The 16,095-nt window shown below is 36.1% G+C and overlaps 1 protein-coding gene across 4 annotated transcripts in view; it reads left to right on the forward strand.

Annotated features, from left to right (window-relative positions):
* LOC131800348 (RING finger protein nhl-1-like) overlaps window positions 1-8,369 on the forward strand; it is a 163,285-nt gene extending 154,916 nt beyond the window's left edge. For all 4 annotated transcript variants that reach the window (XM_059120406.1, XM_059120403.1, XM_059120405.1 and 1 more), the window contains 5 exons: window positions 1,657-2,403; window positions 5,749-5,908; window positions 7,621-7,761; window positions 7,831-7,907; window positions 7,973-8,369. In XM_059120406.1, coding sequence (XP_058976389.1) covers window positions 1,657-2,403; window positions 5,749-5,908; window positions 7,621-7,761; window positions 7,831-7,907; window positions 7,973-8,186 — 1,339 coding nt within the window. In that variant the 3' untranslated portion in view covers window positions 8,187-8,369. The remainder of the gene's footprint in view (window positions 1-1,656; window positions 2,404-5,748; window positions 5,909-7,620; window positions 7,762-7,830; window positions 7,908-7,972) is intronic.
* The last annotated feature ends 7,726 nt before the right edge of the window (window positions 8,370-16,095 follow it).

Consider the following 16,095-nt stretch of genomic DNA (forward strand, 5'->3'; position numbering starts at 1 on the left):
AAAAATGGCTTTGAGGTGCTCTACTGTGAATAGAAAATCTTAGGGTCTTCTATTACCACGAGTTCTTTTATTACCCTGGAAGACCTTAATTGCTTCTATTGTCCATAGAATATTATTGAGGTCTTTTATTTCGAATTGTCCAGAGAAAAACCTTAAAAACCATAAAATCTTTCAGGTCGTCAATTGCCCATTGAAGACTTTCAAGTCCTCTATTACCAATAGACCTGCCCAATATAAAACATTGTATAAGAAAATCTTGGAATTTTCTGCTTTCCTTAAAATAAGGCCTTTCTTTTGTGTATAAGAAGGTAGTACTTCTTCGGCTACTAACTTAATTGGGTCTAGATGACTTCAGTGTGGACTCAAACTTTCTATTGTAATTGCTTCCAACACGTCTTTAGATGGTTACTATAACTCGTACATGGAGACTGCTATATAGCTCCTCCACGGAGAAGGCCTTAAGATATTCTAGATGTCTTTAGCTCGTCTATAGAAAACAGCGAGATTCACTTCGTATATAGAAAGAGCTCTCTCTTCACCTTCAGCTCGTCTATAGAGAGAGAGAGAGAGAGAGAGAGACTCTCCATTCAGCTCTTCTATGGAGAGAGAGACTCTGCATTCAGCTCGTCTATAGAGACTCTCCCTGCAGATCGTCTATGGAGGGAAAGTTTCTGTCTTCAGCTCGTCTATAGACACTCTCAACTCGTCTATAGAGAGAGAGATACTCTCCATTCAGCTCGTCGATGGAGAGAGAATCTGCATTCAGCTCGTCTATAGAGAAAGACTGTGCCTTCAGCTTGTCTATAGAGACTCTCCCTGCAGATCGTCTATAGGGAGAGAGAGTTTATGTTTTGAGCTCGTCTATAGAGAGAGAGACTCTCCTTTCAGCTCGTCTATAGAGACTCCCATCGTCTATAGAGACTCCCATCGTCTATAGAGACTCCTATCGTCTATAGAGACTCGCATCGTCTATAGAGACTCTCATCAGCTCGTCTATAGGGACTCCCATCAACTCGTCAATAGAATTTCCCACCAACTCGTCTATAGAAATTCCAATCAGCTCTTATATAGAGACTCCCATCAGCTCATAGTTTACAGAGACTTAAACTCGACTGTGAATACTCCATTCAGTTCGCTTTTAGAAATTTTCTTCAGGCTCTTTATTATGGATCCTTTAAACTCATCTTTAGACACTTACCTTAGCTTGCCCATAGAGACGAAACTCCTTCTTTGAAGTTAGTCAGTTCTAAATTGAAATCATTAATATGGATTCTCTTGAGATCGTCGATATCACCGATATTCCTTTTGAAACATCTTCGTGGAGCCCTATAAACAAAATGTGAGCATTTTCAAGCAAAATGTTTCAAAAATATCCAAAAATCTAAAAATCTTTAGAGGGGATCCCTCCTAGATATGTTGATGATGTATAGATGCTTTCAACAAAGGGGGTTTGTTTCAGAAGGAAAATAATTTCACATATTTATTATTTTTAGATTGTGTTTCAAAATTATTAGAAAAAATCCAATTTTTTCATTTTAAAACAACTGTAATAATAAATCCAATCAAATTTTAATGAGAAAATATTTATCTTCATAATTTAACAATTTCTAGAGAATTTTCAATAAAAACCCTTTTCTATTCACTTTCATTTCATAGGTATAGCGGCTATGGTGGAACCGATCTATCACGTAGCCGTTCTTCACACGCTTTGAAATCACGCGACAGCTCTCCAATTCTGGATCGCACTTCATCACGCAGCGGGGCTGGCGCATCGTCGTCGTCTGCAGCCGATAGCAAGGATGGTGAAGCCTTAAGTTCCTGGGCACGTTATCTGAAGAACAAGTACGGCAGTAAGAGCTCAAAGGACACACCATCGACCAGTAGCCGGGATACTCTTGGCAGCAGTAGCACGTCTTCGGCCCTACCATCGTCGTCGCACGGTGCTAGCGGCAGCAGTCGTAGCCACGTTGCCAGCGATGTATCGCGTCGCCTTAGCCTGGGCCTGCCTCTGAGGCAGGTCAATGAACTTGGATCATCCGATGATGATGCTTCAAAAAACGGGCTAGGCTCCCCTACCTCCCCTATGGTAGCAGCAGCAGCTCACGGTATGGCCGGAGTGGCAGGTACTTCCCCTAAGCAATTGTACCTGCGCAAGCGTCAACAGCTGTTCCAATTGGGGGGCCGGGGGAGCGAACCCGGTTCTTTCACCTGGCCGCGCGGCCTAGCCGTCGGCCCGGACAATAGCATTGTCGTAGCCGATTCGTCGAATCATCGCGTTCAAGTGTTTGATTCGAATGGCATTTTCGTTAAACAATTTGGCGAATACGGCAATGGTGAAGGCGAGTTCGATTGTTTGGCCGGTGTTGCGGTCAATCGTATCGGACAATACATAATAGCAGATAGGTAAGTTGTACAACTATCCTTCCCATCCTCGCACTCCTTCCTTTCCATTTGTCTCTTCATTAGCACATTAATGATGTTCATGTAAGTTTGTTAATTAAATTGATTGAATTCTTTGTAATTTATACAGTAATAATGCCCAACTCCCAGCCATTGGCAAGCATAAGCTTTAGGGTGGTATTAATTCTGAGGATTAGAAGAGTTTTTTCTCATCTTAATTACATGTGAACAAAGGTAGAGCAACCCTTCCCCCCATTCGGGTATTTCCTCTTATTGAGACAGTGGATGTGAGGTGTGCGTTCACAATGATACAAAAATATATTCGTCTTGTATTTCTTACTTCTTGTAATTGGAAATACTAAGCGGATAATGACCGATGCTAATGCGAAATTTAATTACAACTTTATTCTGTTGCACAAAAAGGGATTTTTTCGTATTTAATTCATTGCCATCGATGTGTGAAGGGCAATGTGTCAGAATTGATTTTGTTTACACGTTGTTGTTTTTCTTCTTCTGTTCTTCTTTTTCGATTACCATATCAAGAAAATTAATCAGAAAACATTTAAGGTAAGGATTAGATGCCAGTCATTGGGTATCTAAAGGGAGAAATATAGGTTAGGTTTACATTTGCAAAACCATCACCAGATCGCAACACCAATATCAAATTTTGGGATTAAAGTTTTATACATTCTCTCAATAACGAATTTAGTAGCATTTAGTTGCTTACTGACAATTATAGTACACATTTTCAAAATAATCTCCATATCTAAACCTCAGATACCAACAGTGGACATAATATCAAATTTCACGAATTAGTACCACTTTTCGTACCATTACAGTACAAATTTCCAAAAACACCTCCATATCTAAATTGCAGACACCAACAAACATCTCAATATCAAATTTGAGGATTCCAGTTCTATCCTTTCACACAATAGCAAATTTAGTACCATGTAGTACTTCTCGTGAATATATAAGAAAACAAACCCCCACTAAATCTCAAACGCACATACCATCAGTAATTATATCTCTACCCTTTTCCCAATGCCAAATATACTTCCATTTACTACTTTTCGTACAATTATAGGACACATTTCGGAAACCACCTCAATATATTCAGGTTACACATGATCAGCAGCCCAATTCCAAATTTCAGATTTCTAGCGCTTCTTCATTCAGTACCAATTTGTAAAAAATTCCACCATCACCCGTAACCAAACTTTACCAAATTTGGTAACATTTAGTACAGTTTGCACACTTAGCACACATTTTCACAGTACAGTACACAGTACAGAGTAACTCATCGAAAAAATGATTTTAGGCCCAACAAAGTATATATATTCTTGAACAGCGTAAAATTCTGAGACGATTTAGCCCTGTTCGTCCGTCAAAACGAATTAAGATAGAAAGCTAAAATTTTGCACAGATCTCTCTTTTGTTTCCAGCCTTGTCAAGTTCGAAGATGGGCAATTTTCATTGGAATTGTCTAAAATTCCATAAAAGGTGTTCCTTATGAGTAATTTAGCCCCTAAAAGAGAATTGTTTAAAAAGAACTACGTTATCTTATAGCCCCCATATACACAAGGAGTTCTTTGTGAGTACTTAACCGCCTAAAGGAGATTTATAGATATAGGTCCACGATATTGTATAGCCCCCATGTAACGGTGCTCCCAGGTATTCGGTATTTTGATGATTTTAGCCACATTTGTGCATGGAATTGTCTAAAATTCTACACAAGGAAATCTTTGTGAGTACTTTACCCTCTGAAATATAATTGTCTATATAGGTCCACAATATCATATATCACCATATAACGGTGCCCTCCGATATTCGGTATTTTGATAATTTTAACCACATTTTTCAATGGAATTGTCTGAAATTCTACACAAGGAGTTCTTTGTGAGTACTTTACCCCATGAAATGGAGTTGCCTATATAGGTCCACAATATCGTATATCCCTCATATATAGGGGTCTTCCGATATTCGGTATTTTTGAAATTTTAATATAATTTTAAATGGATTTTATTTTTTTTTTGAAAATTTAATAAATCTTTCCAAATGGTGGAGGGTATTTAAAGTTTGTACCGACCGAACTTACCGCTTTTTTAGTTGTTAAAATTTAATTTCCAGCACTGATTCTCATACAAAATTCAAGTTTTAAACTCTATCTATTTACATAATACAAAATGGTATAATTTTAGAAGCTTAGTACCATTTTAGAACCTTTTGCAACCTTATAGTTTGAATTCCCAAAAACCCTTTGGTACATGTACCCTCTTTCCAAATTTCAGAATTCTACCTCATTCCGTTTGTCCATGCAAATCATTCAGTTTTTAGTACTTTTTGTACCCTTTCAGTAAGTATATCCAGTCTATCACATGCCTATAGATTAATGGGGTTTTGGGGTGTTTTAAACGGAATGACATTGTTCAGTGATCCTTATATCAAATACAGTAATTCTAGCTCTTTTACTAGACTATATACAACTTTTAGTACAGTTAAGTACTTTTCGTATACTATATAGTACGAATATCCAAGTTTAGTACAATTAAGTACTTTTCGTAAACTATATAGTACGCATATACAAGTCCACTTCCTTATCAATCTGCTTCACACACACAGTGATCCTAAGAAATTCATAATTCTGGTTCAATTCCTAAATTCTAGACCTTTTTACCTCCTTATACAAGTCGTTAACACTCATAGCTTTCCTATTATAAAAAATCCAGTTCTAGGCCTACAAATTTAGTACAATTTAGTAGTACAATTATTTTACCAAAGTGTGCACTTCCAATTTATCTGTTTATATCAGACGTACTTCCCAACTTTGATTCCCATACAAAATTTCAAGACCTTTGTTTTAACCGCTAAAATATTATCATTGCTTAGTGCCGTATTATATTATTATACCTTTTTCAGATTTTTAGTCATATCCGTTCGACCGATGCAAATGGTACAATATTAAGTACCTTTTAGTACTTTGCACACATTCTAGTACGAATGTTGACCCTTACCAACATTTCAAGACTCTATTTATTATTGTGTTAAACTCACTTAAGCAAATATTTCCTTAACATGCATGTCAGTACTTTGGTACTTTGATATATTATACATCAAATGCCAATTAATATTCTGAATATCCTTCATGACCCACCCATTCCCACAAGTAAAAGGTATTTCTATTTGTACACAACATTGAAATTAGACACCAATCTACTATATTAAGACTTTAAATTGATTATCGAATTAATTATTTTGTCATTGTTATTGTCCTACTAACTAGCAGTCCTTTTAATTACTTACATCTGTCTCATTGTCTCTCTTTCTCTCTCTTCCGTTTCCTTTCAGATATAATCATCGTATACAAGTGTTAGATCCACAAGGACGTTTCTTGCGGGCATTTGGCTCACAAGGTACCGCAGATGGCAAATTCAATTATCCATGGGGTGTAACCACCGATGCTCTGGGCTTTATCTACGTCTGCGACAAAGAAAACCACCGAGTACAGGTATGAAAAGACTTAACAATTGTAGATTATATGCAAATAGCTGGATGACACCATGTCTCGACCTCTTACATGCCTCCAACCTAACCTTCCTTCCATGATATTACTTGGAGAAGGATTATATTAAAAAAATATATATCGAATCCTAGTCCCGGATAAAGGTTATATATGTGAGGGACTTAAACGCCAAATAGGATGAAACATATATATGGGAACTATAGCAATATCTGAACCAATTTTCTCCAAATTTAATGCACTTTCTTCTAGACTGAATTCGGTCGGATATGCCGAAATTCAGTCCATTTGGGCTGATATTTGTAAGTTGGTGCAGAATTAACCCGAGATCGGTTGATGATATATATGGGACCAATATCCAATTCTGAACCGATCCTGATAACAGAGGTATTTCCGAGCTCGAAAAGTTATCTGGTACCAAATATCCTTGTTGTCGAATGCATATTACGAATTTGAGGGACCTGTATGGGACCTATATCCAAATCTGAACCGATCTTGATCAAATATGTCAGAGGCATATCTGGGGTGTATCTGATACCAAACATCATTCTTGTTGGGTGCATATTTCGAATGTTAGGGACTAAAACACCAAATCAGATAAAACATATGTATATATGAGAGCTATAGCTATATCTGAACCGATTTTCACCAAATTTAATGTACTTGCTTCTAGACAGAATTCGGTCAGATTTGCCGAAGATCAGTCCCGAAATCTGTTGAAGATATATGGAAGCTATATCTAGGATTCGTCCTTGGGCCAAACAAACATTGTGTATCCTGCATTTTGTTCACAAAATTGCATGGACGGACTGACATGCATAAATCGACTCAGAAAGTAATACTATGAAGATCCTCAAAAGTAACTATGGGTCTATCTCGCTTTCTACTCCATATTACAAACCAATGCACAAAGACATAATACCCTTACCACTATGTGGTGTAGGGTAGGGTTTAGGGTAATAGTCGGACTTTGTGTGAGTATGTGCGAAAATCTCAACAAAAAAAAAAAAAAAAAAAAAACAACATCAATGTTCCCAAAAAGCCCGGAAATATAATCTCATTTTTCCGTCTGACTTTATTTGAGTTGACGCCAGAAAATAACATCAAATTTAGAGTTTTTGAGGAATTTGTCAAAAATTGGAATAATCTACACAAAATATTATTATGAAACTCTGAATTGACTATATATTTATGAAAATCAAATTTAAAATGTATGTACTAAAATTTAACATTGTGTTTCGCTTTTTCTGCATCCGAGTCAAAATCTCCCTTTATGCCTTATTTTTCAGGGAATGTGTTAAAGTAAGAATTATTCTAGATTAAATTTCATTGTGCGTCTGATGAATAGAAACTTGGACCCATAGTACAATTTTATGTTGACTCGTTTTGGGGTTAAAATTTCCAACTAAAATATTTTTTGTATTTTCCTCTGCAGCATTGCCGAAGACACTATATACCTAATCCGAAAATTTAAAAAATTTGAAAATGGGAGAACTTGCTCCTCTATATAGGCTACTTTGCGATGTAAACTTTCAAAACACCGATACACTTGTTTTCTTCTTTATCTCTACTATTATAATTTGCTGTATTTTTCTTGTAATTGTTACAAAAAATAAATTTTGTCACACCTTGTAATATACACAAACTTTGAAAAACACTTTTTCTACATTCCTATTAACAATTTCTTGTTGCTTTCATAGGTTTTCCAATCCGATGGTTCGTTCGTTGGTAAATTTGGCACATGCGGCCGTGGCGAAGGACAACTCGAACATCCGCATTACATCGCTGTATCTAACACGAATCGTGTCATTGTTTCCGATTCAAATAACCACAGAATTCAGGTAAGTCACACCTCATCTATCCGCCTTCTCTTCATATGATATATTTGTGCCATAATTCTTATCTCACAGATCTTCGATGTCAATGGCAAAGTTTTATCCACATTTGGTGGTGAAGGATCTGATGATGGACAATTTAAATTTCCCAGGTAACTTCATGCACATCATCCTCAGAAATACATTCGATTAATTAAATTCTTTTACACATTTACAGAGGTGTTGCTGTGGATGATCAGGGCTACATCTTTGTCGCTGATTCCGGCAATAATCGCATACAGATTTTTAATCCTGACGGCAGTTTCTTGAAAACTTTCGGTTCCTGGGGTTCTGGTGATTCAGAATTCAAAGGTCTCGAAGGTGTCGCCATCATGTCGAATGGTAATATTTTGGTATGCGATCGTGAAAATCATCGTGTCCAAGTGTTTTAATCTCTCATCTAAACTATCGAACGCATCGCATCGTGATTGCAAACCAACCAACCAACAACCGCAAACAGATTTTGTTATACCATGACCTACGTTTATACTCTATGAATTACATCGTCGTATATTGTCTTTGCTTGTTATTTCTTAAGAAGAAACAAAAATAAAAAAAGAATGAAATGTCCCTTTTTTACATTTTCTTAAAGAAAACTCCTAAGTTGATAAGACATGATCTATATACTTATATTCGTACGTCAAAGATTTTTGTTATTGTTTTGCTAAATTAAATTAAATGAGAAAAAATTGAATTGTTTTGTTCCCCTTCTCAGAGTTTCCAGAACTTTAATCGAATTGATTATTATTATTTGTAAAGAAATTAATTTTGAATAAATAAATCAAAAAATGCAAGCCAAACTTGCAACAAAAAAGTTGTTTGATGTTTCATTATTCCTTATAAGTTATAACGTATCAATAACGATGTTGTTTTGTAAGTAATTATCAGTTCCAAAATGAATTTAACACACACATTATATGGTAATGGGATTTTTGCCGGGAATCGCTGTAGTAGGCAGCACTTAACCGCAAAGGATTAAAGGGTGTAAAAGAAAGTAGAAGAGCATGTTGTTTAATGCTGCTCTTCAAAATAGAATCTCTCTTCTCAACGATCTCCTCTTTATACTGTCAAGGGAAGAATCTAAATTAATAAAAGAGAAAAATAATTGACTGATTCATCAAAGCCCAAACGAAGCAGCTAAAGCTAGAATCTTGAAATTTTGGGTGAGGGTCACTCTTGGTCCGAAGGGGTCAGATAAGGCTGGTTTTTGTAAATTCATACTATAACGGTACGAAAAGTATTAAAATGTACTAAATATGATGAAGTGTATGATACATGACCAAAGGGTTTTTCGAAATTCGCACTATAAGTCGACGCAAAGTACTAAAATGTACTACATTTGGTACCATTTCGTATCATGTGGACGGTTAGAGCGAAAAACATGAAATTTGGAATGGGAATCAGGGTTGAGGAGTGGAGTCGATGTAAGGAGGTAGTTTTGGAAGTGTGTACTCATGTTTAAGAAAAGTTATAAAATGTACTAAATTTAGTTCAATTCGTATTTGGAAGAACGGATGGAATCCTGAAATTTAAAATTAACATTACTGGCAGAGTAGTTTTTGTAATTTATACTTATGTGCACAAAAAGTACAAAATGGTACGAAATTTGGCACAATTTCGATGTGTGTGAACCAATAGGGCTGGAATACTGAAATTTGTAAATAACTTTAGTATTGCATTCTAGGACTGAGGAATGTTACCTACATTCCTATTGAAAATTCGTACTTATGTATACTAAATGACACTAAATTTCAATTTAAATTTTGGGAGAACCAATAAGGTTAGAATCCTGAAATTTGGAATAAAGATTGCTATTGCATTGTAAGACTAGGGTATGTACGTAGTTTTGGAAATTCGTACTTAGTACTAAATATGACACAATTTAAATTCTGGGTGAACTGGTAGAGTTGGAACCCTGAAATTTGAAAATAGGATTACTGTAGGATTGGGTTATGTAGGAAGTTTTGGAAATTCGTACTTATCTGGACTATACAGGGTGTGATAAAAAACTGCATCAAAGTCAGACGCCATAATTTTTACATTTTTTAATTTTTTTTTTTTTTTTGAATGAAAGCAAAAAAAGTCGGAAATAGCATCAAATTTTAGAATAAGTTTAGATTTGTTCGAATTGGTCAACTTTGGCACGAATTATGGCCTTCAAACGGCCAATGAAACCGTCACTCGCTGCCCGAATGTTGCTCTGCCGTATTTTGGCCCATTACCGGTGAACTCTTGCTTGAGGTGATCGACACTTTGATGTTTTTTAGTGCCAACCTTGCTTTCCAAAATACTCCAAACACAATAGTCCAACGGATTGGTATCCGGAGCTTTTGATGACCATTGTGCTCTGAAAATGAAGAGAGGAACCTAATGTTGTAACCATTCTTGGGTGGCGCGTGCTGAGTGCGATGGTGCTGAGTCCTGTTGGATTGTCCAAAGTCTGCGACCAAAATGTGTGCGTACCCAAGGCTTTAATACACCCTCCACAATATTTTTGCGATAATATTCGGCATTTATTCTGATGGTACGGTCGATTAATATGAGTGGAGAGCGACCATCGACTGTTATGGCGGCCCACACCATCACCATGGCCGGCTCTTGAGTTCTGGTGGCCAACCAAAAGTGCAAAGAGCTGACCTCCTTGGCAAGTAATCACGATCATTTTGTTTGTTTACAAACTGCTGGACAACGAATGTTTTCTCATCAGAGAAAACCGAATTCGGCTGTTCACCACTTTCGGCCAAGCGAAGCATCTCGTTGGCTCTTTTGAGTCTATTTTCTTTCCGTTGCGGTGTAAGTTCTTCCACTTTTTGAAATTTCAATGGCTTTACCCCCGAGCTCTTTTTTCAATATTTTCCGAATGGAATATTGCGATATGTTCAGCTCACGACCCATTTTTCGGCCACTGCGAAGCGGGTTTCGATCAAGTCGCTTCTTTACTCTTCGAACCATATCTGCTGATTTCTTCCGTCCACTTCCTTGACGTCGGACTATGCTACTAGTATCACGGTAACTAGCGATGGTACGAGACACTAAAGATTTATTCACATTTAAATGCTGGAGTGCTCTAACGATATACACTTGTGGTTTTCCAGCCAAATATAAAGAAATCACACTATCGCGCTTGAATTCCATCGCGAATAACTTTACTTTTGGAAAATTCTCAATAAAATGCTTCTGTACGCTTGTAAACAACAGCTGTCGGACGAGTCAGCAATCTGAAGTTGGTTGCAGTTTTTTTCATCTCACCCTGTATATAGTACTAAATTTGTATTTAAGCGAACGGATATGGGTGGAATGCTGAACTTTGGAATTGGGTTTACTATGGGAGTATAGGATTGTGGTATGCAGGAAGCTTTGAAAATTGGTACTTACGTGTCCTAAATAGTACTAAATTTGGATCAATTAATATTTGGGTGAACTGATGGGGATGAAATCCAGATATTGGGAAGTACGATTCAAATTGGATTGTATGATGGAAGTTGTTATGGAAATGTGTACATATGTGCACTAAATGGTACTAAAATGTGTTCAAATTGGAATTGTTATGAACCTATAGAGCTGGAATTCTGACATTTGGAAATAACATATATATCGGATTGTATGATTGAGGTATGGAGGTACTTTTGGAAATTTTGAGTGTATGATTGAGCTATGTAGAAGGTTTGGAAATTCGTACTTATGTGTAACAAATTTGGTACAATTTGGATTTGAGCGAACCGATTGAATCCTGACATTTAGAATTAGAATGGAACTGGGATTACTGTGGGAGCGCAATAAATTTTGTACAAATTAGATTTGAGCTAAAGCCCTGAAATTTGGAATTATTTTTGGAAATTAGTACTAAAATGGTACAAGTTTAGAATTGAGTGAGTAAGTTTTCCCTATTTTTGTTGGTGTCAGAATAGTGTTGTGATGTGGAGTGGTTTTGGAAATGAATTTTTACGTGAACGAATAGTACCGAATTTGGTGTTAGGTATCTATGTTATAAAATAGTAAAAAATGAGTGACTGACTGATCCATCAAAGTCCAGGTGACAGAGCTGAAGCTAGAAACTTGAAATTATGCATGTGGGTTGATGTTGGCGGCTCGCGGTGAGATTAATTTTTGTTTTTTGATTACACATAAATTCACTTAATATTAACTCATTTTCCGCATACTAAGTTTCATTTAATAAAATATTTTGGAGTGTTAAGTAATTGCAGTTTGTTGGTCTGTGTTTTCAAACATTGTATTTAGTATTCCTTACGAACCACAATTTTTCAATCCCCATTTACTACTTTCGGCAATGTTTGTTTTCCTGCAACAATATTTAACTCCGAAATGAAGTGTACTTTATATTCATATATCCTTCTCAGACTATCTCAAAGATGACACAACTACTCAATTGAATGTTGTCATCATCTAATTAGTCAGGAAAAGTTTCTAATGAAACCTAGTACTGTTGCCAAACAAAACATTGCTAATTATACTTCTCTTGTAATGCAATTTCGTCATTATTTTTTTGGTTTCCTTTTTCAGTTGCAACTTTCTAGTCTTGTTTGGGGTAATATTTAAAATCATAAACACACACATCCACATGCAGACATTCACATGCAACATCTTTTCAAAAAAAAGTTTTTCATTTGAGTTATTTGCCAAAATATAGATGCATAGGAAATTACACTCCACTTCTCATTCTCATTCGTACCCGCTGAAGTGGCATACAGGAAAAAGAAAAAGTTTCAAACTTTACGAGTTTAGGATACGCAATATAAGAGCCAACAATAAGGCTATCCGGGTGGCAGGAACACATTTCAAAAAGTAGTTATTTTTTATTGTCAGAAGAAGTGAAACAAATGCTCTTTAATTGAAAATTAAAAATAATTTGCAAATTTTATATTTTTGGTTTCAGAAGACTGCGTTTGACGATTCAAATGTTTTTTCCATCAACAAAATAAAATGCGCTGTGGTAGTAATGCAAATATTTCACCATAAATTTTTTTACTCACATGTTAGATACACATCCAAATTGTAATCACGCTACAGGATGTAATTATGGTCCGATCCTCATGAAATTTTTCATAGAGGTAGAGCTGAGATCAGAATAGAAGAAGAAATGGACAATAAACGGAAAAAATCTTGATTTGTAAAAGGATGAGATGAAAAAACTGCAACCAATTTCAGACTGCTGTCATTTCTAAGCCACTCGTCCGACAGTTTTTAAAATTATTCCAGTGACAGCTTATTATATTGTTTACAATCGTACAAAAGCATTTTGGTGAAAATTTTCCAGAAAAAAGTTATTCGTGATGGAATTCAAGCGTAATAGTGTGGTTTCTCTGTATTTGGCTGGAAAACCACCAGTGGCTATCATTAGAGCTTTCCAGCATTTAATTGTGAATAAATCGTTTGTGTCTCGTACCATCGCTCATTACCACGATACTGATAGGAAGTGGACGGAAGAACAGCAATATCAGCAGAAATGGTTCGAAAAGTAAAGAAGCCACTTGATGGAAACCCTCGTCGCAGTGGCCGAAAAATGGCTCGTGAGCTCGTGATCCATTGAAATTGCAAAAAGTTTACACCGCAACAGAAAGAAAATAGACTCAAAAGAGCTAAAGAGTTACTTGGCCGAATGTGTTGAATTGCCGAATTTGGTTTTCTCCGATGAGAAAACATTCGTTGTTCAGCAGTCAGCTGAAGCGCCGGCCATGGTGATGGTGTGGGCAGCCATAACAAGCGTTGGTCGCTCTCCGCTCGTATTAATCGACCGTGACATCAGAAGAAATGGCGAATATTATCGCGAAAATATTCTGGAGGGTGTATTAAAGCCTTGGGCATGCAAACATTTTGGCCGCAGATCTTGGATATTTCAACAGTACTCAGCACCATAGCACTCAGCACGCGCCACCCAAGAGTGGTTACAAAATGAGGTTCTTCGCTGCATTTCCAACAAGATCTCCGGATACCAATCCGTTGGACTATTGTGTCTGGAGTATTTTGGAAAGCAAAGTTGGCACTAAAAAAATACAAAAGTGTCAATCACCTCAAGTAATCGCTTTGCCGGGAATGGGCCAAAATACCGCAGAACATTCAGGCTGCGTGTGACGGTTTCATTGGCCATTTGAAGGTCAATTATAGTATTTGACTTTGTTGCAGTTTTTTTATCTCACCCTGTATTTTGCTGTTGAAATGATCCACAATTTAGTGTGAAGAAATACCAAAATTACAGAGATCAGCCAGAGGTAGCCAAATATCGGAGAAATAGGAAATCATATAGAGGAATCTAAATTTTGAAATATTGTTTTGAATTAATGAAATTGAAAAATGCTGACATATATGGAAGAACCCACTATGGAACCTAAATACTGAATGTTATGCAATTCAGTATTTAGGCTAAAATTTTCAAAATATCGACTACCGGGAGGAACTTTTATATGGGGGCAATAGGAAACCGAGGATCTAAATAGACAATGTTTTGCCATGACAAACTATACAAATACAAAATTGCAAATTATTCCGTTAAAAATGTGGCTGAGATTGACACAATTCCGAATATCGGGAGGTACAATTATAGAGGTATATAGACAAAGTTCTGTCGCAGGAGGTAAATCCCATTACAAACACTAAAACAAGTTTTAAATAATTTCATAATAAAGTGTGGCTGAAATATGAATATTAGGAGGTACAATTATATGGGGGTATACGAAAATGTTGACCGATATGGCTCATCTTCTAATTTGACCTGACTTCAGACAAAAGAAACCTCTACCCAAAATTTTGGCTTTCTATTACATGCCGTTTAGATTCTATCGTCATTACAACATACGATCAAACGAACGGACATACTATATTGACTAATTTACGCTGAATAAAAATATATATAGTACTTTGCTGGGTCTATATAGTACTCTGCTGGGATATACTCTCCACACTATGTATGTAGAAAGTATAAAAAACTAGTAAAAAAGCTGTAAGTTCGTCTGGGCCGAACTTTGAATACCCTCCACCATTTGAAATGAATTTGGCTATTTTCAAAAACAATAAAATCCGTCAATAATTCTGTTAAAATCTTAAAAGTCCCTGATTAGGATCAATGCGACGACCTGGACCTGCCTAGGTAACTTTTGTCATATTCAAATACGAAACTTAAAATAATCGGTGAATAATGTAGGTAAAATCATCAAAATACCGAATATAGGGAGGTACCATTATATGCGGGCTATACGAAGACGTGGACCTGCAGAGAAAATGTTTCGTCATAGGCTGTAGTATCCATTACGAACTTCAAATACCAAATTTGAAACTTTCAGTGAATAATGTCTCCAAAATCATCAAAATACCGAATATCGGTAGGTACCGTTATATGGGGGGCTATACGAAGACGTGGACCTACATGTCCCATTTTCGTCGGACGGACTTTGCTAAATCGACATAGAATCTTAGGCTGATCGAGAATATATATACTTTGTGGGGTCTAAAATGTATATTTCGAGGTGTTACAAACGAAATGACAAACTTAATATACCCTCCATACTGTTGTGGAGGGTATAAAAATTTTAAATAAATGAAAAAAAATTTGTTAAATTTTGAATTTCTGTTCTTTTCGAAATTTATATATTTGTCTTCACCGTGTAACACAGAAAGTAATTAAGGGAAATTAAGGGGGAAAATAGAAGGCAATTGTATGGACGTTTTGAAGGTCTGAAGAAACATCGCCTAATAACCTAAATAGGGAGAACATGTTTCCCTCTCTTAATTTTTTTTAAACTTTCGGATTTAGATTCATTGGAATCCGTTGACTTTCGGTAAGAAGGGTCTTCGGCAATATTGAAAATAAAAAAATATGAAGATTAGTTTGCTTGCGATATTAAACCCTCAGCGAGTGAACAAAAGGATTTTTTAGAAAATACAGTATAGTTAAACAACAATAATAAAGGGGTTAAGCCTAACTATTTTGCATCAACAAAATAGTGGAGAGAAATAAAAATGTTTATAAGTGCGGTTGTAAGATTTAGAAATAAAAAAAAAACAAGTAAAAAAGCTGTAAGGTCGGACGGGCCGAACTTTGAATACCCTCCACCATTTGGTACAAATTTGGCCATTTTCCAAAAATTAAAAACCAATTAAAATTTTGTTAAAATCTTAAAAATACCGAATATACGGCTACATTCGGGTCTATACGACGACGTGAACCTGCATACGCAACTTTTGTCGTAAGCCTGCATAGACAATTTTCTGTCACATGCTGCAGTATTCATTACGAATTTCAAATACCAAATTTGAAATACTTCCGGTATATAATGTCTCTAAAATCAT

Source organism: Musca domestica, unplaced genomic scaffold (assembly GCF_030504385.1).
Source record: "Musca domestica strain aabys unplaced genomic scaffold, Musca_domestica.polishedcontigs.V.1.1 17, whole genome shotgun sequence".
NCBI classification, from domain to species: domain Eukaryota; kingdom Metazoa; phylum Arthropoda; class Insecta; order Diptera; family Muscidae; genus Musca; species Musca domestica.